Genomic DNA, 25,958 nt, shown 5'->3' on the forward strand with positions numbered 1-25,958 from the left:
CTTTTCCAGGCTGCGATTCCTTTAAAATTCTTCATTTTGCGGATCCGTCAAGAAAACGGATGGGTGGCATCCATTGTCATCAGTTCTAAAACGGATCCAGCATCTGTCCTTTTGGCGGATTTTGACTGATGCAAAAAACTGAAGTGTGAAAGAGGCCTAAGTATTGCACAGGCGTGAGATAATCCATGACAATTTCTGATGCCTTGATGATAATTCCATCACCAGTGCAATACTAAGGAAATCCTGAGAACCTGACGTGTTGGGGGCCCTGAGGACCAGAGTTTGGGAAACACTGCTCTAGAGGAAGCACTGGTTGCTTATTAGTTATTTGGCATTTAGATGGTTGTATCAACAAACATAGGGGTCATGGGAAAACTGTCTGAAATTAAATTTGCACCTTGCTTGCAAAACACAAAATAATGCTACATAAAGCATGTATAATAATTATTTACCTGAAAACCAGCCAGGATTCCTTTGCAGATGTTTGTTCCACTAATGGTCGCAGTTGGAAGAAGAGATTTTAGATGATTTCGTTGGACATCGCTGGTTATTTTCACTAATTGGGAAATGTAATATGCATCATCTGAGAATGTGACGATTCCAACAGAGGAGCCAGTTTCAATGATCTGAGTGATGAAAATTCCTGCAGCTTGATAGAGTCTCTGGAGCCGATATCCCTGTATGTGGAAAATAATGAAAAGTCAGGTTTTAGAAGTTTGTATTTAGTTAACCGAGCTAATTGATAATAGGTTCATATCAGGCAAGAGAGAAAAACCAAAGGCAGAAACATAATGATTGAATACCCTGCAGTAAATAAATAAACAGCAATAGAGCATTAAAATAATACAGGGTTTACTGCTTTACTACTTTATTTACTGCAGGGAATTCTATCATTATGCTTCTGTCTTTGTTTTTTATCTGTTCAGTGGCCAGTGTGAACATGCTGCATGCACACCAGTTCATACCTTTGGGTTTTTTCTCTCTGTTTGCATCATGTGCATGTAAAGATGTGGCCTGCCTTTCTCTTGAGCTGGCCATTATATTGATGTGGTCTCCCATGCCTGTCTGTTCACTAATTGGGCTCAGTCCAAAATGGTAAGGTTTTTAATATTGAAGTTAGGACTGTCCAAATTACGGTCACCGTGGAGTGATGGGATGGCTTTCTCATTTTTTTAAATCAAAACACATGTTAACAAAGTATTGCATATTATTTTCATGCACTATTGCTGTTTATTTATTTACTGTAGAGTATTCAATCATTGCGTTTCTGTCTTTAATCTTTTTCTGTTCAGTGGCCAGTGTGAAAGTGCGCTTACACGCTACATGCACACCAGTTTATATCCAAGTTCTTTGGGCTTTTTTCAGTCTGTTTGCATCATGTGCATATAAAGGTGTGGCCTGCTTTTTCTTTGAGCTGTGCATTATTGATGTGCTCTCCCATGGCTGTGTGTTCACTAGTTGGGCCCAGTCCTTCTCTGCCCTTATCCACATGTATATCACTTGACAAACGGTAAGGTTTTTAATATTAGAGTTAGGACTTTCCCAATTACGGTCACGGTGAAGTGGTGGGATGGCTTTCACTTTATTTTTAAATCAAAACACATCTTAGCTAAATACCGCATATTATTTTAATGCTTGCTTATTTACAGCAGGATATTCAATCATTATGTTTCTGTCTCCGTTTTGTTTTCTGTTCGGTGGCCAGTGTGAACGTGCGCTTACACACTGCATGCACACCAGTTTATTTCCCAGTCAATACCTTTGGGTTTTTTCAAGCATGAGACCAGTCTTAGAAAGATTGGTGATGGTGACTTGAATACAACAGCCTCCCTTTTGACAGTAAATGACACATAGTATATTGGGGTCCTGTGTTTTGACACAGTATATGAAGGTACTTCCTGGCTGAAGTACTCTACCTGAAGTACTTTCTTGCTGTTGGAGCACTTTATATATGGGATATACTCTGGCTGAGGACTTTATGTGGAGGACTTAGTTTTTGCTAGAGCACTGTACAAAATATAATAATGAGAGCATCAATGTGAGATGATCAAAATATCACATGCAATTGTATTGATAACTTACAATGGCCATACTTCCGGAAACATCCAGTACAAGAGTGACTACCCTGTCTCTTTTCTGAATAAGTGTGAAAGTAGGGACAGGAATATTGGTGCTGGTCATCGGAGGAGTGGACGCTATGTCGGTAGAGTTCATTATGACTTCCCATGTACTGAGAGAGTTACACATTTTATTCTGTAGATTTGGAGCTTCGATGTTATGGTTACTGGAATCGCAGAATTCAGTTATCTGAAAAGAGAATTATGTAAAATAAACATTGACTATGTTCTGATTTTGTATTTTATATTTTGCTTTTAAAATTTGTGTTTTTTTTTTTTCCTTCATTTATTTGCTTCTTAAATAAAAAGACTAAGCAACATTCAAAATAGTCTTCATTGGAAATGTCCCACCACTTTGCTGTAAATTCCTTCACTTAGCTAGCTGGTCTGAAAAATCTTATATAAACCTGTCAAAGTTCTGCCCCTGATATAGACATCTCTCGGTTTTCTTTCCCTCTTTTCTTTCAGCAATGGAGATACTAGTGTGGAGAGGGTTTATGTAGATCAGAGTGTGGAGAGGGAGGAAGCGTCTACATTCTCTAGGAGGGCAAAGGAAACATGCTGCAGAAAGAAAAGCACACAATGGGAATTTATTACAGGAATGAAGCTGTGCTGAAATGTGAGAGTTAGTGAAAGAAGCAACATGCTGTAAACACAGAACTTACATACAGCATGTATTAACAGTAGGAACTCACACATGAGAAAATTGATAAACTAGGAGCAGGTTGCAAACTGTCTTTCAAGGGGTCTGAAAACAAATTAAGAAATCACAATTACAGACATGATATTACTCAAACTTTTCTAACTAAAAATGCTGCTAACAAGTATAAAAAATAAAATAATTTTTCCTCCATTTCTAGCTCCGCCTGTGCTGCTAACACCTCCCATGCTGCATTGTCATAGAATTCTTGGCACTTTTTGTGGGGGATTTCACCCATGTTGATGAGTGTTCACTTTACAAAAAAAGCAGTATTCTAATAGCTGTAATATTTGAAGTATCTGATCGATCACATAACCAGGACAGATTTTTATTGACCATAATAATAAGAAATAATAACAATGTTTCATTGTGCAAGAAAAACAGAAAAATAACATTTATTTTTCAAAAATTGGAATATACCTTTAGGTTTAGGCAATAACATAAGATAAAAGTGAGGTACCTATGTTATATTCCTGCATATATTCATTTTGGGAGGTTTTCTTTAAATGGAATCTGTCAGAAGGATCATCCCTCCTAAGCTGTCTATAAGCAGGTCATAAAAAGTAAAATAAAATGATACCATGATATTTGATGCCAGACACAGATCTCCCTCAGAATCTTCCTCCAGAGCTAATTTTGAATTAAAGGGTTCGCTACCAGTGTGAGCTATGTAATAACTGCTCTTCCGATCTCACCAAAGTGCTGAGTGTAATTATAACTAATACAGTATAGCAGAGCTGATCTTTGTCTGATTACAAACACATCTGCAGCTGCAACTCTCCTCTCACAGTGCTGTCAGCTCAGCTGTACTCCCCAGCTCCTTATACTGGCTGCCTAAGAGATGGAAGTTGAGAAAGTGTAAGTTGATGTGTCAGCAGAAGAAATAACAGCACTGTGATAGGAGAGCTGCAGCTGCACTTGTGTGTTATTCAACATTTCCAGGTCCGTGCTTTGCTTCCCTCACCCTGCTCCACTAAACTTTGTTGTGCTCCACGTCAGGCTTTGCAGACTGCCCAGCGTGATTCCATGTAATCTTCTGCCTGGGCCAATATAAGACTTACCAAACAGACACTTGTGTCTTGGTATTAAGACTTTAGCGTTCTTGAGTTCTGTCTGCCTGTGGCCTACAGTACCTCAGTTACCAGTGTTTTGTCTGCCTGTGACTTCCAATACCTCTGCTATCTGTCTGCTGTTTCCTGGATGTCTCCGATTTGTTGCCGGTCTTCTAGGACCTCTGCTACATGTCTGCCAGTGGATTCAAGGACTTCTTCCGTCCACTTGTGGCTTCCAAGACTTCTACCTGTTCCCAGACTCCCAGGACCTCTGCTACATGTCTGCCTGTGGCTTCCAGGTCGTCTTCTGTCCACGTATGGCTTCCAGGACCTCTGCTACGTTTGCAATTTCCAGGAACTCTGTTACTTGTCTGCTGTTTCCAAGACCTATGCTACTTGTTTCCCGCGTGCCTCAGCTGCTTGTTGCACCAATGCCTGAAAAGCTATGGAGGCAATTTCTCAGAGAGATCTATGTCAGGCCCAGCACAGCTCATTTACATATTAAGAATAATGTGAAATTCAACTTTCTTTGATCTGCATGTCAACATAGATGGCTTAGGCATAGGAATTAGCGAAACCAAACTTTAAAACTCGGATCTGTATTGGACACCTAGTGTCCGGTACTGAACCCCGAACACAGACGTCTTACTTCAGTCTTCTTTCCCGGTTTACTGTTCGAGTTCGGCAGACTAATAAAAGCTTGTTGAAATGCTGCAATGCAGCTAATTACTACTACTATCTTACAGCCATATCACAGCACAAAAGTTCGGGTCCACATTGACTTATATGGGTTTCGCGTCCGGGGTCAAGTTCATGTCAAGTTCTGGTACCGAACCCAAACTTCCATGGGTCCACTGATCCCTATTTAAGAGGATTGAGTCTTCTGATAGAGTCCCTTTAACAAGAATCCAAACAAGATGGGATTTTCATCAATACTCACAGATGGGATTGCCTGTGAATACATGATGGATTGCTTGAAGTTTTGGTTCTTCACTGGAACGAAAACACAACCAGTTTCATAAAGGCCTGTTTTTTGGTCAAAATTGCAGAGCTTCATTTCACATGAATTTCCTTGACACTGATCTTTTCTCTTTAGATTAACACCAATAATGTATCTGGAACACCTGGAATACAAATTGGACATACATTATTCCTGTTAAAAATAGATAATGAGTAAGCAGGAAATGTATGCAAGCACTGTTCATTTGATTTTTCTCATTGATTAAATGGTTTCCCTGGGAAGAAACAAAAAAGTAAGAAAGAAAAAGGAAGGAAGGAAATGACATAAATAGCTAAAGAGATTTTGCAAATTGCACTTGTTTTGTCTAGGGACTCAATGAACATAATTTATCAAAATAGTCACCATCTTGTTACACTAACGAAAGCCTGTCCTAAAATATTAATAGGAACATTGTGAGTATGTGCAGTAGAAAGCTCTGCCACCTCCCTTCATTTGTAGGAATATGTGCTCACAGTAGAAATTCTGATCTAGTATTGGAGGGGAAATACTAGGAGTGCTGAGGTAAGAAGAGGCTGCTTATACTGCTGTCAAGTGCGTTTTCCTGACCTAATACTGGATATATAAGGGGGATGAGGTAAGAAGAGACTGCTTACACTGCTGTCCAATCTATCTGATGCAATGCTGCAGATACCAGGGGTGTTGAGGTAAGAAGAGGCTGCTCACACTACTGTCCATCCTGTCTATTTGATGTAATATGGGGGACAGCAGGGGTATTGAGGTAAGAAGAGGCTGCTCATTTTAATGTACTATAGTGATTGCATCCCTAGACTGCACACATATGATTTCCTAATTAAAGATATTTAGAAGTGTAATAATTATAGCATTTTATTTTTTATTTTTTCTCATTCTCTGAAAAAGACGTTTTAATATATACTTATTAGCTAAATGAGGTGATCCATTTTTCATTTTAAACCTATTTCTTAGTTTCATAGTCTTAATGTCTGAAAGAAAACACAAGTCCATAAAGTTCAACCTATAGACCTAACATGTTTATCCATGTTAACCCCTTAACGACTAGAAGTATTTTTGTTTTTTCATTTTCGTTTTTTGCTCCCCATCTTCCCAGAGCCATAACTTGTTTTATTTTTTGGTCAAAATGGCCATGTGGGGGCTTGTTTTTTGTGGGACGAGTTGTAGTTTTGAACGATACCATTGGTTTTAACATATCGTGTACTGAAAACAGGAAAAAAAATTCCAAGTGTGGTGATATTGCAAAAAAAAGTGAAATCACACAGCTGTTTTTTTTTTACCATGTTCACTAAATGCTGAAACTGACCTGCCATTATGATTCTCCAGGGCATCAGGAGTTCACAGACATGAAACATGTATAGGTTCTTTTTTATTTAAGTAGTGGAAAAAAAACTCCAAAATTTCAAAAAAATTGCACCATTTTCTGATGCTCATAGCGTCTCCATTTTTCGTGGTGTCGGGTTGGGTGAGGGCTTATTTTTTGCGTACCGAGCTGACATTTTTAATGATACCATTTTGGTGCAGATACAATCTATTGATCACCTATTATTGCTTATTAATGCAATGTCGCGGCGACCAAAAAAAGTAATTCTGGCTTTTTTACTTTTTTTTTCGCTACACCGTTTAGCGATCAGTTTAATCCTTTTTTTATTGATAGATCGGGCAATTCTGAATGCGGCAATACCAAATATGTGTATGTTTGATTTTACTGTTTTCTTTGTTTTATTTTGAATGGGGCGAAAGAGGGCGATTTGAACTTTTATATTTTATTTTTTGCATATTTTTAAAACATTTTTTTTTAACATTTTTCACATGCTTCAATAGTCTCCATGGGAGACTAGAAGCTGCCATAACCTGATTGACTCTGCTACATACAGGTAATGATCGGATTGCCTGTATGTAGCTGAATTACTTGCTATGAGCGCCAAACACTGGGCGGCGCTCACAGCAAGCCAGCAGTGACAACCACAGAGATCTCCAGGAGACCTCTGATTGTCATGCCAACCCATCGGTCACCCACAATCACGTGACGCAGGTCACCGGTGGGCTGATTTCTGGCATTATTGCCGGAAGCGCATGTTAAATGCTGCTGTCAGCATTTGGCAGCGGCATTTAATGGGTTAGTAGCCACAGGTGGATCGCGATTCCACCTGCAACTGTTTTGGGCACAGGTCAGCTGTTCAAAACAGCTGACATGTGCCGGGAAAGATGTGGGCTGATCGCCGGAGCCCACATCAAAGGGAGGGAGTCCGACATCTGACTGCAGCTGACTGAGGCTGCTGACTGCCTCATCTAAGTCGTACCACATGGGTAAGGATGCTGTTTGAATGATACGCAATCTCAATATATTTAGTGGCTGGCTGCTGGGGTATTTGTTTGGTTGCTCAATATGTTTCACCTCACTCTATGTGATTTATTTTAATGAGTTACGTTTTCACCAGCAATATTCCTCTGCATTTTTTTGATGGTTTATGTAACATTGAGGCACTTGCACTTTAAAAGCAGCAGAATTGGTATTATTTTGGAGGAATACTATTTAGTATCCAGCCCCTATGTCTACTTCACATTTCTAAGATGAGTTAGAGTTAGTTACTTGCTCCCACTGAGGCCTCTTCTTTGAAATCCTTGCCATCTTATTTAATGTAAGTGCTTTTTTATTGTCGATATATCTGTATTTTTCTGAATAAATTTTGTAACTTTTGAAAAGGACCGTTACTCCCTGCTTTTTTGTTGCTAAGTTGTCATGTACAGTATAGTCTACAGCCGACAGCTGCTGGATTGTCCCTGACGGAGGATGCTATTGTCTTATATCGCAGGTTAGTTTCAAGCCACATTGGTGGCCATTAAGGTTTTGTTGTTTTTTTTTTTTAAAAAAAGGTCAGAAAATCCAATGGATCACAATTTCTCAAAAAAACAAATTCAATATACTAGCAACATGCTAGCAAAATCCTTTACAAACCACAAGGTATTTTACACCCGTGCTTCACCAATTCATTGTTCTTTTTCTAAAGCTGGTAATCTCACACCATGCATGATATGTTGATCCAAGCAAAAAAGTGAAGAGGATTCATCTGTTCCAGCAAATAAAACAAATCAGAATCCACCTGGAATATGTTCTTAGCTTTGAGTAACGGCTGTGGAGTACCTCGGGGTGATATTATGGCTTGTATTCCAAACTTACATATTCAAGAGTGAAGCCTTTAGAAAATCACTTTCTTTGACAATCTTGTAAGGCTGGATTATTATATTGAAATGGACAATGTCTTACTGATTAAATTGTGTTTTCTGTCTCTGAAATATTTAAAGGGAACCATTCAGCTACTTCATCATGCCTCTCTGAAATAAAAATTCCTAATCACTCGTATTTGTCTTGAGTAGATTACGACTATGTGGTCATTTGGTCAAGTTTGCATTTTAATTCTAGCAACTCTCAACCAGCTTCTTCCAAGAAAGTTACAATATATTTATGACTTGTGGTCTTCCTTCACTCTGGAGCTGCTGACTGACAGCTTTCTCCCTATTACTGTGCATAGGGAGAAGCCTGTCAATCAGCTTCATGGGGAGGAAGATCCTGCCTAACATGAATACTTCCGACACTTCCTGCACAGAGCTGGTATCACAGGACTAGAGGGTGAGTTTGACCAAATGACTCCTTAAGCATAAAACATGCAAATTGGGTCAGATTTACTTTTGAGAATGTTTCAACTTAAAGGGGTTGTCCAAGACTATTGTTTTCTACACTGTACATAGCTGGGGCACATTTATAAGATTATCTCAGCACAGGAACACTTTTAATACATCCAATTGTGACACTTATTTTTATTCCAAGATTGATTGATTAAAATGTACATTGTTCATGGGGAAAAACTCTTTAAGGCCAGGAGACAATGAGATGATGATTGGGGCTGGAATGCTTATGTCCTTCAAGCAGGACGTTTATTTATCTCTTTCCTTCTCAAGTTTAGAAGATCTGATTCCAGCCCATTGCCTCTTCTGTCATTGAACGTGCTGCAAACTGTAGGGATGTATTACTAGTATCAAAGCAGATGCAGGTTTTATGGGGGGGATTTATTTGGCTAGTGTCCAAGGCCCCCTACTGCTATGGCTGCTACAGCTATTGTTCAACCCCTGGTGAGATTCACTTTCTTGTACTTTCTCTCATTACATTCACTTTGGGTGAAAATGTACAAGCCCCCCTTAGAGCAAATAGCCTAGGGGGCTTCATGGGATTGCAGCACCAGCTCCCCCATGTTTTCTATTGGATAATTGGATTAGAGTTCAGTTTTGGTATGCACCTTTAGTTATTTCAATGTTTAAGGTTTATTCATATCTTCCCCTGTTGTGAGCTCATTTTCTGGTTTGCCTCTGGCTTCTGGTGAGGGTGATGGAGCTGGCTGTGCTGACAGAGGAGTCGTGAGTTCTCTATCTGGACTCCCTCTGTTGGTGACAAGAGGTAATGAAGCTGATCTAAATGGCAAAGAACTGCCACCTGAGGAGGAGGACTGCAATTGAACATCAGGAGTCTCTGACTGGTTTTAAGGCAGCCGACTCCCTATTTTCTTGCTGGTGATTTTTCCTGCCTGGGGCTTCTGGTTTCCTGTTTGATTCCTGCCTTCTCAAGCTAAGTTTTGCTATGCTATTGTTCATATGAGTTTTGGTCGTTTTACTTAGTTTTTTGTGTTCTGCCAGCCCCGGCTGGGGCTGTGCTAGATTCAATTTCTGTCTCTGATTATTTCAGTTCGTTTTTGTCCCTGATCAGCTGATCTCTGTTTGCTCTGTCTTCAGAATATACCTGAGTGCTGATATAGGGTTTTGAAGTCTAGCGACTTCAGGGTTTTTTCTATCAGACGTGTTGGACATATTTTTGGTAGGACTTTTGCGTGATTGCAGACAGCATCTTTCCTTTCCTGTCCTTTCTAGTTAGTGTGGGCCCCATCGTTTGCTCAGCCTATCTTTCTATCTGTGTTTGTGTTTTCATCTTGTTTCACCGACAATACATGTTGGGGGCTGTCTATTGCTTTGGGGTCTGCTCTGGGGCAGTTTAGATATCCCCTTTTCCTTCTTTAGGCTTATTTAGTTCTCCAGCTGTAACGAGGCATCTAGGATCAACATAGGTACGCTCCATGGCTACTGTTAGTTGTTGTGGATAGGATCAGGGGTCTGCAATCCGCTAGTTACCAACCTCTCCGGTTTTCTGGGCTTAGCTTGCTTTTTGTTTTTCCTCCTCGGTGACTCAATCATAACATTCCCCCTCTTTGATTTGTTATGTTAATGGTACTTACCTTTTGGTGAATTGGTTCTTCTAGTCCTCAGGTGACAGGCAGAAATGAGCAACGGGATTCTGATTGGTTAACAGATTTCAGCGCCAAGGAGAAGAACTTCTTAAACAGTGCATTCCTGTCAGAAGAATTACAGCAGCCGGGATCTTAATTACAGCTGCCTGCCCGCCCGCCCTCCCTAAGTTAACGTCGTCGTGGTATTTATTAGATGGTGCTCGCCCAGCTTTCTAAGTGGAGACTGGATGGTTTTATTGTCTATGGAGTAATGAATTTTAGTGTTATTTATTGGTTGAATATATTTAATTTTGAGTAACCATTAATAAATACTGTGGCTTTTTATCTTCACACCATGTGTTTCGTGTTATTTATTTGGTAAGTGGGGAAGGTGGTTAGAGGTGGGGGAGTTTTGGTGCCTGCTATCCCATATTTCCTTCTCCCTTATTTCTTTACGAATTTGTTAAGAATTTGTAAATATATCATAGAAAAACTGATGTTACAAGGGTCCTAATTTTGAAGAAAGTTTTGTATGGGCAAAACAGGGATAATTAAATAAGTGGGGTGGGGTGATAGGCCAGTCCAAAAAAATGTGTTACAACTGTGGGTATTGGGAATTAATCGAATTGTCCTGGGTAGTGCATTCCAAAGAATTGGCGCAGCATGCAAGAAGTTTTAAAGACGTGAGTGGAAGATTCGGATTATTGAGGATGTTACACTTAGGTCATTAGCAGAACGGAGGTCGTGGGAAGGGTAGTAAACTGAGACAAGGGAGGAGATGTAATGTGGTGCTGAAACATTGAGCGCTCTGTGGTTGAGAGTGATAAGTTTATATTTAACACTGTAGTAGATGGGCAACCAGTGCAATGACTGGCACAGCGTAAAGGCATTGGTGTAGCGGTTGGAAATGAATATGATCCTGGCTGCTGTATTCATGATAGATTTGAGAAAGCTCAACCAGAGAAAAAAACAATTTGGTAACTTTCCTTTCTAATACTGTAATGTTATCAAAGCTATAATGGAAATCACTTTACTATGAACTTATGCCAACTTCTCCATTCTATACCTAAGTACAAGAATATAATGGGTACCTTGTTGCTTCTACTCTTCCATTTTTTCCGATGTAGTAGGGAGTGTCTGTACTGTACTCATCATAGACACCCCATCGTAGGTGAGCCCATTCATGGACAAACACTCTCCCTTAAGACATAATATGATATGTGTTACCAAACATGCTCAATGAATTGAGTGATTATAGGAGGTAAACCATCCCCAAAGATTAAGCATTTTTAATCTATTTAAAGGTGTTTGATGGTTATCAAAAAGTTTCCATCAAAGCTTCAATTTCTTACATCACTATAAAAATTGATCTCAGTGGTGTTTAGTGGCTCAAAGAAAGAAGGTCTTTGGTTACAATATAAGGAAGCTTAATGGAGGGAAGAAGTACTGAATATGATGTGATTATAAGGGTATGTGCAAACTTTAAGTATTTGGTGCATAAATACTGAGTTTTTGTGGCAGATGTTACCCCACTCATTAGTATGGGTGAAATCTGCAGCAAAATCTCTAAGAATTGACATTCTGCAGATTCAAATCTTCACCAAATTTGCAAGGCAAAAATTAGAAACGTGTGCATGAGATTTTCAGAGTCTTATTCAGTTTGATGGCATCAGGAAACCCTTCAGGTTTTGTGACTAATGTGAGTAGATAAAACGCCACAAAAACGTGACAGATCTGCAACGTGTGAACAAGGCCTTAGACTGTAAGATTCTGTGCCATAAAATACAAATTAACAAGCACAACTGCCCGCACTTTTACTGATTACAGAGTGAGGCTTTATTCACACACTGCATTTTGGCTGCATTTTTTTAATGCAAATTAAAAGCTGCTTTTTACAGTACCAGCAAATGCTATGAGATCTGAGAAATCTCATGCATAGGCTTGTTTTTTTTCTTGGCTGATTTTGAAAACTGATGCATTTTTGACAACTGCAGCAAGTCAATTCTTTCAGCATTTTTGCAGCGTTTTGGCAGAATTTTTCCACACATATAAAACAACGAGTAAGGGCAAAAACGCATCAAAAACACTGCTATTAGTTTCTCACAGTGTTTTTGGTGAATAAAAACTCAGATAGAAAAGGATGTGAAGCCCATTTATTTTTGTGATTTTTTTTCCAAATGTAAACCATAAAATCTTGGCATTCTCATATGAGCATGGTGGATAGTATGAGTATAGTTTATTTAAATTAGTGATATGTGTTAAAGTAAACAATGTCCATCCAACTCAATGCCCAACCAATATGTGAACGTAAACAATGGCCAACAAAATCAATGCTCTACCAATGTGTTAAGTAACCAATGCCCTACAAATTCAACTTCCCCCCACTGTTTTTGACATTTGCAATTGTGTATTTTTCCATGAACTCAGGTCACCTTAGAGTGGAAGTAAAACTAAACTTTGGGATCCTGAAAAATACTGCAATAAAAGCAAACAAATGCAACAAAGAAAGCAGCAAAATCTGCATTTTATTTGCAACTATTTTACTGAAAAGAGATCAGGTTTTCGCTGCAGAAAAAATGCAGGAGAATGCAACATGTGAACATGGACTAAATATATAATTGTGCATGTCACTACACTATGGATCAAGATGAAAATATCACGCATTTTATTTAAAATTAACATTAATTTATTTGTTATGAATCACTCAAACAGATTGTCCACTACTTTAATAATCATGATTTGTCCATTAGTTTTGGATGTTAACATCAGATCAGTCAAGGTCTAACATCTGACAGCCCCACTGATCAGCTGTTATCGGCATCAGCCGGGTGTAAGCAATTTTTGTACTTGGAACAGAACAGCTCTTACCAAGGTCGAGTGGTGGCTCCCAGGTACTGCAGCTCAACTCCTAGTATTTGGAGCTGGTAACAACTACTGTATTTGTTGGAGGTGCTGAGTATCAGTCCACCACCGATCTGATATTGATGACCTATCCAAGAACATGTCATCAGTGCCATAGTAGTGGAAAACCCCTTTAAATAGTCAGTTCTAAGTTTCCATACCTCGAGGTCCGTACACTGAGATTAGATTGTCATCCAGTAAGAAATTAGGTGTTAAATGAATGTACTTTCCTGGTTCCCCACAGCGTCCGTATTGTAAAGTGTATGGATCATCTCTGTATTTCAGGTAAGGGTCAGCAATAATAACATCGGCCTAGGTGGGATATAGTCAGAAAATTAGTCAGTGTAATTAGTGTAAAAAAAATTATTGCAATATAATTAGGGTAATACCAATTAATTGAAAAACATTTTTTGGGTGGGAGGTAGATTTCTGTAGTAGGGACCTTCACCCTAATAGGCCAGGTTCATACTGCGTTAAGGCAGCCCGTTCAATGCATAATGTTGACAGGCTTCATTAACACTATAGCATAACGTGATATGCGTTATGCTATACCCACTAGCGCAGATGATTCATCTGCGCTAGCGGTGACGGAGCCTCAGACGCTGCAGCCCACGTCCGAGGCTCCGTCACTGAATGACGGCACATCGCAAACGTGTGCCACTTCACGGCATGCGTCGCGATGCGCCCGACAATGGGGATCTATGGCAGTGTTAATGGACTGCTTTACACCACATTATGCCGCAGTGTAACGCAGTCCATCTAACGGACTGCCATAACGAAGTGTGACTCCGGCCTTAGGGTAATCTTTGCGTGGACTAGAAAGTGATGTCTCTGATTCCTGTTTGTTTCAGATTCCCACACAAACTCATTTTTCTCATTAATTTCTACTTTTTGTCATCCTACAATCATGAACCAATACAACTGATAACTGGTATTCTAGAACTGCATCTCACGCCAATCCTTGGAAATTCAGTAGAATATGCAGTATATCTTTATTATTGATATTAGTGTGAACGCCGCCTGAAGCCCAAGTTAATCCCACTCCACTTAATCATTACTAAGGCACAGTTATGTAAAGGAAAAGGTAGTATTGTGGAAAAAAAATAAGTGATTTGAATTTGGTTATTAGTTCTTCCAGCATTTATCTCAGGATGCCCATATTTGCTCAATTTTGCTTTCTTTTCAATTTTTTTTCAACAGAATTGTTTGCAAAGTATCAAACCATTTATCTCTTTTTTCAAAAAAATCAGTATTAGGGGAGTTAATTGCCATCCATTTTTTGACAATCAGTAGTCTGACTTTAAAAATTGTTGGTATATTGCTTCTAAATTTGTGACAGATACATATAGCCACTCAAGTACCCAAATATCTATGAAGCAAGTTTACAGTTTATAGCACACTAGCTAAAGAGTCCAGCGCTGCCCGGGCATAGTAACTAACTACAGTTAGTTATAACAAATCATAATTATTATATCTATATATATATATAAAGCTGAGTGTAGAGCCCCGCCCACTCCGCGTAGCCACATTCACTATAATATCCCACATCATCCCGTCAGCCAGAGCTACTGGACTACTACCCCTAATATCCCACATCGTCCCGTCAGCCAGAGCTACCAGACTACTACTCCTAATATCCCACATCATCCCATCAAAGCCGCCGGAATACTACCCCTAATATCCCACATCATCCCGTCAGCCAGAGCCACCGGACAACTACCACTAATATCCCACATCATCCCATCACAGCCGCCGGAATACTACCCCTAATATCCCACATCGTCCCGTCAGCCAGAGCCACCGGACTACTACCCCTAATATCCCACATCATCCAGTCAGCCAGAGCCACCAGACTACTACCTCTAATATCCCACATCACTCCATCAGCCAGAGCCACCAGACTACTACCCCTAATATCCCACATCATCACATCAGCCTGGGTCAGAACCAGAGCACTGAGTGGAATGGTCCTAATTTCCATACCAGGGATCCCTTTAAGAGAGGCCTGGGGTCAGTACCAAAGCGCAGAGTGGATTTGCCCTGACTTCCATATCGGGGAAACCTTTAAGAGAGCCTGGGATCAGAAACTGAGCGCTGAGTGGATCTGCCCTGACTTGCATAAAGGAGATCCCTTTAAGAAAGCCGGGGGTCAGAACCAGAGCAATTGAAGGCAATTGCCCTGAATTCCATACCGGGATCCCTTTAAGAGAGGTCTGGGGTCAGAACCAAAGCGCTGGATGGATTTGCCCTGACTTCCATACTGGAGATCCCTTTAAGAAAGGCCTGGGGTCAGTACCAAAGCGCATAGTGGATTTGCCCTAACTTCCATACCAATAATCCCTTTAAGAGACCCTGAGGTCAGAACCACAGAGCTGAGTGGAACGGTTTTAACTTCCATACAGGGGATCCCTTTAAGAGAGGCCTGGGGTCAAAACCAAAGTGCTCTGTGCTCCTTTCTGTGGGGCAGACAATGGCTGGGAGGTTATGTTGCCAGGGATGCTAGATTTCTCCCACCCAGTCAGTGTCTGCTGAGGTGTTGTCAAGTGCTCATAGCAAACAATCACAGCTCAGATTCTTTTAACCAGCTCTGGTGAAATGAGAGATGTTTAGTGATTTGTTGCAAGGAAAACTGTTGCTCATAGCAACCAATCAAAGCTCAGCTTCTTTTGAACAGCTCTGGTGAAATGAAAGATGCTTCATGATTGGTTGGTGATACACACATACATACATTCAGTTTTATATATATAAATGACCATTTTCTCTTGCACATGTTTCTATTATTTAGTTGCATAACATTTTCCAAAAAGATATGCAACATCAAACATCTCCAGGGCATTAGAAAAATATCAGCATCGTCTGCATTACATAATAAATATACTGATGAAGATATCATTACCAGATATTTTGACCTTCAGGAGATGTAGTATGTCATGATGTTAATAGGAGTTGTCCAGGCTAAAATGAACGGTCTGCAGCCATTCTGAGTGACTGCAGACTTGTGAATCCTCCCAGTGCACACACTTTGTGCTACGAGAATTTGCCGATGCTTGTCCCAGGAACGTCAGTCAGGTATTTGATACGCATATTCCTGGTCAGAACCCCACTAGTGGACGCGGCCAGTGTATTGAGTGAGGCAGCGCCCACTAGACAGGTTCTGCCCCGGAATATGCATATCGCATACCTGACCACCACTCCTAAGGCCGGGGTCACACTAACCAACGCAAAATACGGTCAGTATTTTACATGCGTAATACGGATGAATGGCCCCTAAACAGTGCTCCGTATGTCTTCCGTAATCAAGGTGTGGTCGCGTATTTTGCGCATGTAAGCATCCGTATGTAATCCGTATGGCATCCGTATGGCGAGATTTTCTCGCAGGCTTGCAAAATGGACATATAATGGAGCCCTATGACAGGGTTTCTAACAGAAACCAAAGAATAGATATAGACACATAGAATGCATATATATATATGTATTCTATGTGTATATATCTATTCTTTTGTTTCTTTATTAAAACTGTCAGCGTGAGTTTACTGTATAGCGCACTGAATTGGCGGCTTTTGTAAAGGACACCGGGTGCGTATTTATCGCAAGTCACATGTGTGGTCCGTGTGTAATCCGTATTTTTTGCGCACCCATAGACTTGCATTGGCGTACTACGGCCGTAGTACGCTGACAATCTCAGCATGCTGCGATTGGCACGGAGCGTAGAATACGGATGAGAAATATACGGCTGGTGCGAGGGACCCCATAGAGAATCATTGGTCCGTGTGTAATGCGTGCTTTTAGCGCCTCTCACTTGGCCGTATTCCTCGCCAGTGTGACTCCGGCCTAAGGCAGATAACAGTGAATTCTCACTGGGAGGATTCACAATTCTGCAGTCATACAGAGTGCATAATTTTAACTTTAGACTGGAAAACCATTTAAAGGATTTGTCCCAGGTTTTTCCTTCCGAAGTCCAACATTACTCTGCCTTTCAGCTTCCTTCCTGCAGAGAATGGTTAATTCCTGATGACTAAAATTCACCACACACTCTATCTTGTACGTGATGCCAAATATTTGTTACAAAAAGTGATAACAGCACAAAGTAGCGCAGGGAAAATAATTATTTTCGTCCTATTATATCATGTTTTGTTTTATGCTTTATGCTCTTTGCTACTTATGTGGAATACCTTGTGGCCATTATTTTATTTATTTTTTAACATCCAGTCACTGTGAACACACAACACTTGTTTTTGTGAACACAACACTTGTTTATGTTTTTCTTTACAGCGGCGTGCTGAATAAGGCCGTGGATAGGCCAAAACGTCACAATTGTTTTTTGTTGCTCCAAAAAGAATTCTTTTCCCTACGCTACTTTGTGCTGATATTACTTTTTGTAATAAATATTTGGCATCATGTACAAGATACTGTAGAGTGTGCGGTGAATTTTGCTGTTTTCAGACTTGGGATCCTCAGGATCCATTACACCGACACCTCGCCTTACGATAGAGTGCAGGCTAATACTCTTCCCGCTAATTCCTGATGACTGACCATTCAAGCCAGTGGCATGGTTGTGCCACTGGTCCAAACGAGTGCCCGCCGATGCTGCAGACAAAGCTTTGTGCAACATCAAAAGAGCATAGGGGCACTGAAGCTGGCCAGATTGAGCTATCGACTAGATTCAGAACAGCGCTTGCAAGCTCTATAGAAAAGAGGGTGTTCTCCTTTTCACCCTACACATTCCAAGTGCTGGAAAAGCTGGATCAAACCAGACACCTAGACAGATCTATCTCTAAATCCTACAAGACAGTTGCTTGTTTATTGGCAAAAGCCCTTTCTGCCAGGGTTGTATATATAAACGAGGTGTACGGAGCAGAGCCGCACGTGTACAAGGTGTATGGAGCGGAGCCGCGTGTGTAAGAGGTGTAAGGAGCAGAGCGCGTGTGTAAGAGGTGTAAGGAGCAGAGCCGCGTGTGTAAGAGGTGTAAGGAGCAGAGCCGCGTGTGTAAGAGGTGTAAGGAGCGGAGCCGCGTGTGTAAGAGGTGTAAGGAGCGGAGCCGCGTATGTAAGAGGTGTAAGGAGCAGAGCCGCATGTGTAAGAGGTGTAAGGAGCAGAGCCGCGTGTGTAAGAGGTGTAAGGAGCAGAGCCACATGTGTAAGAGGTGTAAGGAGCAGAGCCGCGTGCGTACGAGGTGTAAGGAGCGGAGCCGCGTGTGTAAGAGGTGTAAGGAGCGGAGCCGCGTGTGTAAGAGGTGTAAGGAGCAGAGCCGCGTGTGTAAGAGGTGTAAGGAGCAGAGCCGCATGTGTAAGAGGTGTAAGGAGCAGAGCCACGTGCATACGAGGTGTAAGGAGCAGAGCCACGTGTGTACGAGGTGTAAGGAGCGGAGCCGCGTGTGTAAGAGGTGTAAGGTGCGTATCCGCGTGTGTTCGAGGTGTAAGGAGCGGAGCCGCGTTTGTACGAGGTGTACGTTGTAGAGAAGTGTATGGATTGGAGCTGTGTGTGTGTACGAGGTGTACGGAGCAGAGATGTGTACGGAGTGGAGCTGTGTGTGTACACGGAGCAGAGCCGTGTGTGTGTACGAGGTGTACGGAGCAGAGCCACGAGTGTGTGGGGTGTGCGGAGCTGTGTGTGCGTGCGAGGTGTACGGAGTGGAGCCACATATGTGCGAGGTGTAAGGAGCAGAGATGTGTACGAAGCAGAGCCATGTGTGTGTACGGAGCAGAGCCGTGTGTGTACACGGAGTGGAGCCGTGTGTGCGGAGCAGAGCAGCGCGCGTGCGAGGTGTACAGAGCGGAGAGGCACGCGTGCGTGGTGTGCGGAGCGGAGCAGCGCGTGTGCGAGGTGTACGGAGCGGAGCAGCGCATGTGCGAGGTGTACGGAGCGGAGCAGCGTGTGTGCGAGTTGTACGGAGCGGAGCAGCACGTGTGCGAGTTGTACGGAGCGGAGCAGCACGTGTGCGAGGTGTACAGAGCAGAGCCGCGCATGTGCGAGGTGTACAGAGCGGAGCCGCACGTGTACGGAGCAGAGTCGCGTGTGTGAGGTGTATGGAGCGGAACCGCGTGTTTACGGGGTGTATGGAGCAAAGTCGCATGTGTACAAGGTTTACGGAGTGGAGCCATTTGTGCACAAGGTTTACAGAGCGTGGCCACGTGTGTACAAGGTGTACGGAATGGAGACGTGTGTGTATGATGTATGTGGAGCCATACGTGTACAAGGTGTATGGTGGGGAGCATTCATACCTCCCAGCGGGACAGTCCCAATTTTGAGAGAGATTCTGCCCCACTGGCCCGGCTGGAAGCTTACTTTTCCCACTGACACAGGAGTACACGGCGGAGCCCCGAGGAGCACTTTAAAATTCACATGTGACGTTCCACCGGAAGTGACGTGCTAGAAGCTGACTGGAAATGAGGTAATTTCGGGAGGAGATTGTGACAGAACCATGGAGGCACTTCAAGGAATGCTTCAGATCCATCACCGTATCCTCCCCCAACAGGGCGGACAGCAGGATCGCCATGGACTCGGGATGCCGGCCATGTGAGCGGATCATGATCTGTCCTTCATCGGGAGGCTCAGGTGGGCACTACAGTGGGAGCTGGGCTGCATTAGTATCTTTATAGAATCTTTCTTTCTCTCTCTGTTTCTTTCCTTCTTCTTTCTTTCTCTGTTATTTCTTTCTTTCCCCTCTTTCTTTCTCTCTCTCTTCTTTCCTTCCCCTCTTTCTTTCTCTCTCTGTTCTTTCTTTCTTTCTTTCTTTCTTTCTCTCTCTGTTTTCTTTTTCTCTCTGTTCTTTCTTTCTTTTCCTCAGTACCAGTCAGTGTGCCCACAGTACCAGTCGAATAAGAGGGGTAGGAATTTAGGTGGCACTGGTCACATTGAGTCTCTCATACTTTTTACTGGTGTATAATCATATGCCCTGAGCACCCCCAGAAAGTGGGCCAGCGCCAGACAACAGGGTACAAACAAATCACTATTACTATCAGTCCAAGTGGACAATTATATAGGTAAAGTTAATGATGTCCCTGTGCCAAGCACTGCGGAGGATCAGAATACACTGAGGAGACCAGAACAGCGGGGTTTGGGTAGAAGAATTATATGGGGCCCATTACACTGTAGGAAGTAATATATGGTGCCCATTATGCTGTATGAAGTAATATATGGTGCCTATTATACTGTATGAAGTAATATATGGTGCCCATTATACAGTATGCAGTAATAAATGGTGCCTATTATGCTGTACGAAGTAATATATGGTGCCCATTATGCTGTATGAAGTGATATATGGTGCCCATTATACTGTATGAAGTAATATATGGGGCCCATTATGCTGTATGAAATAATGTTTGGGGCCCATTATACTGTATGAAGTAATATATGGTGTCCATTATACTGTATGCAGTAATATATAGCGCTCATAATACTTTATGAAGTAATATATGGGGCCCATTATACTGTATGAAGTAATATATGGGACCCATTATACTGTATGAAGTAATATATTGGGCCCATTATACTGTAAGAAGTAATATATGGGGCCCATTATACTGTAAGAAGTAATATATGGTGCCCATTATACTGTAAGAAGTAATATTTGGGGCCCATTATACTGTATGAAGTAATATATGGTGTCCATTATACTGTATGCAGTAATATATGGTGCTCATAATACTTTATGAAGTAATATATGGTGCTCATTATACTGTATGCAGTAATAAATGGTGCCTATTATGCTGTACGAAGTAATATATGGTGCCTATTATGCTGTATGAAGTAATATATGGTGCCCATTATACTGTATGAAGTAATATATGGGGCCCATTATGCTGTATGAAATAATATTTGGGGCCCATTATACTGTATGAAGTAATATATGGTGTCCATTATACTGTATGCAGTAATATATGGTGCTCATAATACTTAATGAAGTAATATATGGGGCCCATTATACTGTATGAAGTAATATATGGGGCCATTATACTGTATAAAGTAATATATGGGGCCTATTATACTGTAAGAAGTAATATATGGGGCCCATTATGCTGTATGAAATAATATTTGGGGCCCAGTATACTGTATACAGTAATATATGGGGCTCATTATACTGTATGAAGTAATATATGGTGCCTATTATGCTGTATGAAGTAATATATGGGGCCCATTATACTGTATGAAGTAATGTATGGGGCCCATTATACTGTATGAAGTAATATATGGGGCCCATTATACTGTATGAAGTAATATATGGGGCCCATTATACTGTATGCAGTAATATATGGGGCCCATTATGCTGTACAAGGTAATATATGGTGCCTATTATTCTGTATGAAGTAATATATGGGGCTCATTATACTGTATGAAGTAATATATGGTGCCTATTATACTGTATGCAGTAATATATGGGGCCCATTATGCTGTACAAGGTAATATATGGTGCCTATTATTCTGTATGAAGTAATATATGGGGCTCATTATACTGTATGAAGTAATATATGGTGCCTATTATGCTGTATGAAGTAATATATGGGGCCCATTATACTGTATGAAGTAATGTATGGGGCCCATTATACTGTATGAAGTCATATATGGGGACCATTATACTGTATTAAGTAATATATGGTGCCTATTATGCTGTGTGAAGTAATATATGGGGCCCATTATACTGGATGAAGTAATATATTGGGCCCATTATACTGTATGAAGTCATATATGGGGCCCATTATACTGTATTAAGTAATATATGGTGCCTATTATGCTGTATGAAGTAATATATGGGGCCCATTATACTGTATGAAGTCATATATGGGGCCCATTATACTGTATGAAGTAATATATTGGGCCCATTATACTGTATGAAGTAATATATGGGGCCCATTATACTGTATGAAGTAATATATGGTGCCTATTATGCTGTATGAAGTAATATATGGGGCCCATTATACTGTATGAAGTAATATATGGGGCCCATTATGCTGTATGAAGTAATATATTGGGCCCATTATACTGTATGAAGTAATATATGGGGCCCATTACACTGTATGAAGTAATATTTGGGGCCCAATATACTGTATGCAGTAATATATGGGGCCCATAATACTGTATGGATGATTATGTGGGGATAGGGGATGACTTTCTGTTTGTTGTGGATCAGACCGCTGGGACCCCCATGATCCTGGGAAACGTAGCTTTGAAGAGCACCATGTAAATGCAGCTGTGATCAATCATACGCACTGTGGTGCCATTCACATGTGGCTCTTCAAATAACTCCTTAAAGAGAGTGATGAGGGGATGTCAAAGTATAGCAAAACTTCACTGATCGGGGTGAGGAGTGCTATAGTTTGTGGGCTGGTGGGATTTGTGTGGCAGGGCTGCATTTTTGTCCCAGTCCGGCCCTGCGTCAGGCCTACCATTGCCATTAATGATCCTTGTTCTGGATACTTACGTGTTGTTCTTGTATGTGCGTGTGATGGCGCTGACATCCTTGTGTTTGGACACCTTTTTTTTCTATTTATCTAAATCAAAATGTCCACTATTCTACTCAGTTTTACAGGATAGATATGAAAATTTACTTTATGTGCGGGGGGGGGGGCATCGTTTTGCTGTTCGCCTCAGGCAGCAGATAGGCTAGGTTCACCCCTGTCTGGCCTTGCACATTAACGCTGGTAGGCCCGTTGCACCCACAGAGACCGTCTATTGCTGATAGCCTGCAATGGTTTCAATAACTTAGGCAACAAGTAGTAAATGATACAATTCTTGAGAATGGAAATGATTTTTAATAAGAGGCAAATTGCAAAGTGTCTTGTTTTTACACACTCATTGCAATTTTATCCAAGATAACTCCTTTAACATTTATTTTTCTTAGTGATTTAGTCTCTTTTGTTATACTTTCATATATACTGAACTCACTCATCAATTAGAAAACTAAGTAGCCAACCTGAGGAAGGACTCCGTTGATTCAGAAACGCGTCGGATGTTTTTGAGCTTCACCGCTCTCCATAGCTAGTCACGTGAATGATCACGTGACTGTGACGTCACACAAGGTCCTGCGGACCTTGTTAGCTCTTCTCGGCGTGCACCGCCACCGCTTCAAGCCAAGGAGGGCGCACTGCAGAGAGGACGCCTGTCTCCGGCCGGGACAAGCGTCCGCAATTTATAGCATCAAACCCTTCTCCCTACATGGTGTCAGTATTTTGGATTCTATTATTATTACCGTTGCCGTTCTATTGGAACATTCTATGCATAGGACCTGGATTGCTAAGTACCATCAGTTCAAAGAAGCCAACCTTAAGGTACTTTTTCCTCTTTCTATGGACAATTTTAATCTTTTTAGCCCCATGGTGAACTTGCTACATGGGGCATAATCTGAATTTCAAACTCCTTTAGTATTTTACTTTTTATTATTTTCTATTTTTGAAGTATTTCCTAAAGAGTCAAGTAGGCGGTGCCTGACCTTCATCGCTATTTGGAGGTTGCAATTTAGGTTGGCTACTTAGTTTTCTAATTGATGAGTGAGTTCAGTATATATGAAGGTCTATCTCTGAGCGCAAATATTAAAAATTTTTTTAATTATTTATATATTTGGAGTAATTTTGTGGTATTATCCTAATATTTTGCAGCTGAGTAGACTATAGCGCTAGCGCTGTGGCTGAGACATTTATTGTTTATCTTTTGTTATACTGGCTGATTGTTGCATTACTAAATGCCCCTTAATCGTTTGTGTACAAATCTGCATTTTTTTATATCAGGTATCTTTTATAATTCCTAATTGTGTCATATTCCTCCTGTAAATAGATGGAAGTTGTGCCCACGTTCCTCCTTCTTGATATGTGATGTGATGCAGTATAATGTTTTACATTGTTTTGTGATAGAGTTGTGTTCTGCCCAGCAACAGGTGATCAGGTAAGGATGGAGTAAAGAGTTGGGACTAGCGCAGGGACGGAGGAGCTAGGTAACAAAATCGGAGTGGACTTCTTGGTAGTGAGTCAGATAGGGCCCAGCGTGCAACAGAAGCAGACCTAAGGTCTGACTAGTCGGCAGAGCCACATGACATGGGTGTCCCTGATGTGAGTGGAGATCGAGGTAGTGGAGAAAGGAAAAGTCAGTTGTAGAAAATCAGCTGTACTCTTATGGAAAATTTTGAATAAATGCTTGTATTTATTTAATTAAGTACAGTATTCCACCATAGTGCTGAGTGGGAGGACAGAAAAATACAGGCATTGTTTAGTTTGGACCCATCCTGGGTCTTTTTCAAGCATCAGTATGTCCAAAGGCCAAGAAGGAGAGGTGATTAGCGCTGCATGGTGTCAAAGAGAAAGAAGTCTCAGAGTGATGCAGCGGAGATGGGTCCTGGGACACTGGTATGGAAACGAGTTCGCAAGGTAGAGTGGTTACAGACTAGGGTGGAACAGGAACCATGAAACGAAGAGAGGGTCCCGGAAGGTATTTCCAAGAAGTCAGCAAGCAAAAAAGTTAAGTAACGGTCATAGTGACAAACTTTCCCTAATGGAAAGGAGGATGCAGAACCGTGGGTTGAGGACAGAACTCTAACTAACTGGACTGTAGCCCTGTGCTAGGTTAAGGTGAAGGCAGAGAAACTTGGGGGCAGAAACAAGTAAGTCTGGAAGAGTTAGAGAGACTGTGTGTGAAAATTCTTCATGTTGTAAAGGAAATGTTCCTGAAGTTATGCACCCGCTATCTATTGTACATAGTCCCAACCAAACTGATGTTCAAAAAGACTGTTTATGTTTGGTTGGTGGTCTCTCTCATTGAATTATGTTTAGTTGGTGATCTCCATCTTTGAACTTTACAACATCTGGTCCTGGTCAGCTGAAATTACCAGCATGATGACGTCCACACACCTAGCCAGGGCCCCCATTTTTATGTAGCATGCTGGGGCGTGGAAGGCGAGTACCTTGCCCATGACTACTGCCATGTGCCACATTACTCTCCACTATATTTTAGAATTAAATAAGCAGTATTCTTATTATAGACATTAATGTCACATCAACAGGATATGCCATAAATGTCTTATAATTGAGGGTCTCATCATTGATTCGCACTTATCTAAGAAAGTGGGTCCCACAGCCTATTATTCCGCCTGTGCTGCGGTTGGTGCAAGTGGAAAGGTGCACATGCACAATGCACAGCTCTTTCAGTGGACTTATATAGGTCTTCAGGAAACAGCTGAGCACACCCATAGTCTACCCTTTGTCATAGCTACAGACATTAGACCTTCTGGCATCCCAGTCTGTCTGGTGCTGAGACCGCTGGCAATAAAGAGTTGACATTACACCACACAAAAAATACACCTAACTTTACATATTTACATTTACAGTTTAAAACTGTATCACCAAGTGAATCAATTACTAATAAAGGAAAACATTTAGGAACAACATGGATCATTTATACTGAACCTTGTCATAGGTCTCTGTTTTACTCTTGGTGTAATTTCTGTTGGGCCAGGATGGAGGGATTAGGATTTTTACACTTCTTATAAAAAGTCGGTTCTTGGTGGCGTGGAACAGATATGGGGTTGCTTCTTTTATCATATCCTGAAAAAGTATAAAACATTGAGTAATGGATCATGTTTTTTATTTTAATTATCACAATCTAGTGCCATCACATTCGTTAAAGTTTCACAATGCATTACAAAGCAGTTAATAATCATCACAATGGAGTCATCAACAAGGCAAATACCATACAAAAAGAGAACCCTGGTTCCATGAGTTTGCAGTCTAATATGCGATTACTCAGTAATTTATAGGAATCTCTCTGGAAGTACCTGGATTTTGGTGATTATTTTTGCATCTTCTTGCAAACTTGGGTTAATGGCGATGACGATGTCTTCATATCCACCATTGGCAAGTTTGACCATAGAACTGCTGGCTCTCCAAAAGACTTCTGATGCCACAATGAACCCTGCGAGGATCAACAGCTTCATCCTCTGC

At 41.2% G+C, this 25,958-nt stretch overlaps 1 protein-coding gene across 1 annotated transcript in view; it reads right to left on the reverse strand.

Moving 5' to 3' along the window:
- Positions 1–25,958, reverse strand: part of LOC141086030 (calcium-activated chloride channel regulator 1-like) — an 84,030-nt gene that overhangs the window by 32,690 nt on the left and 25,382 nt on the right. Inside the window, exons 3-7 of the mRNA XM_073571763.1 lie at positions 13,196–13,346; positions 11,225–11,333; positions 4,810–4,993; positions 2,083–2,307; positions 453–677 (exon numbers count right to left, since the gene is read on the reverse strand). Coding sequence (XP_073427864.1) covers positions 453–677; positions 2,083–2,307; positions 4,810–4,993; positions 11,225–11,333; positions 13,196–13,346 — 894 coding nt within the window. The remainder of the gene's footprint in view (positions 1–452; positions 678–2,082; positions 2,308–4,809; positions 4,994–11,224; positions 11,334–13,195; positions 13,347–25,958) is intronic.

The sequence above is a fragment of the Dendrobates tinctorius genome, unplaced genomic scaffold (genome assembly GCF_039654945.1).
Source record: "Dendrobates tinctorius isolate UK_male_01 unplaced genomic scaffold, ASM3965494v1 ptg000029l, whole genome shotgun sequence".
Lineage (NCBI taxonomy): Eukaryota > Metazoa > Chordata > Amphibia > Anura > Dendrobatidae > Dendrobates > Dendrobates tinctorius.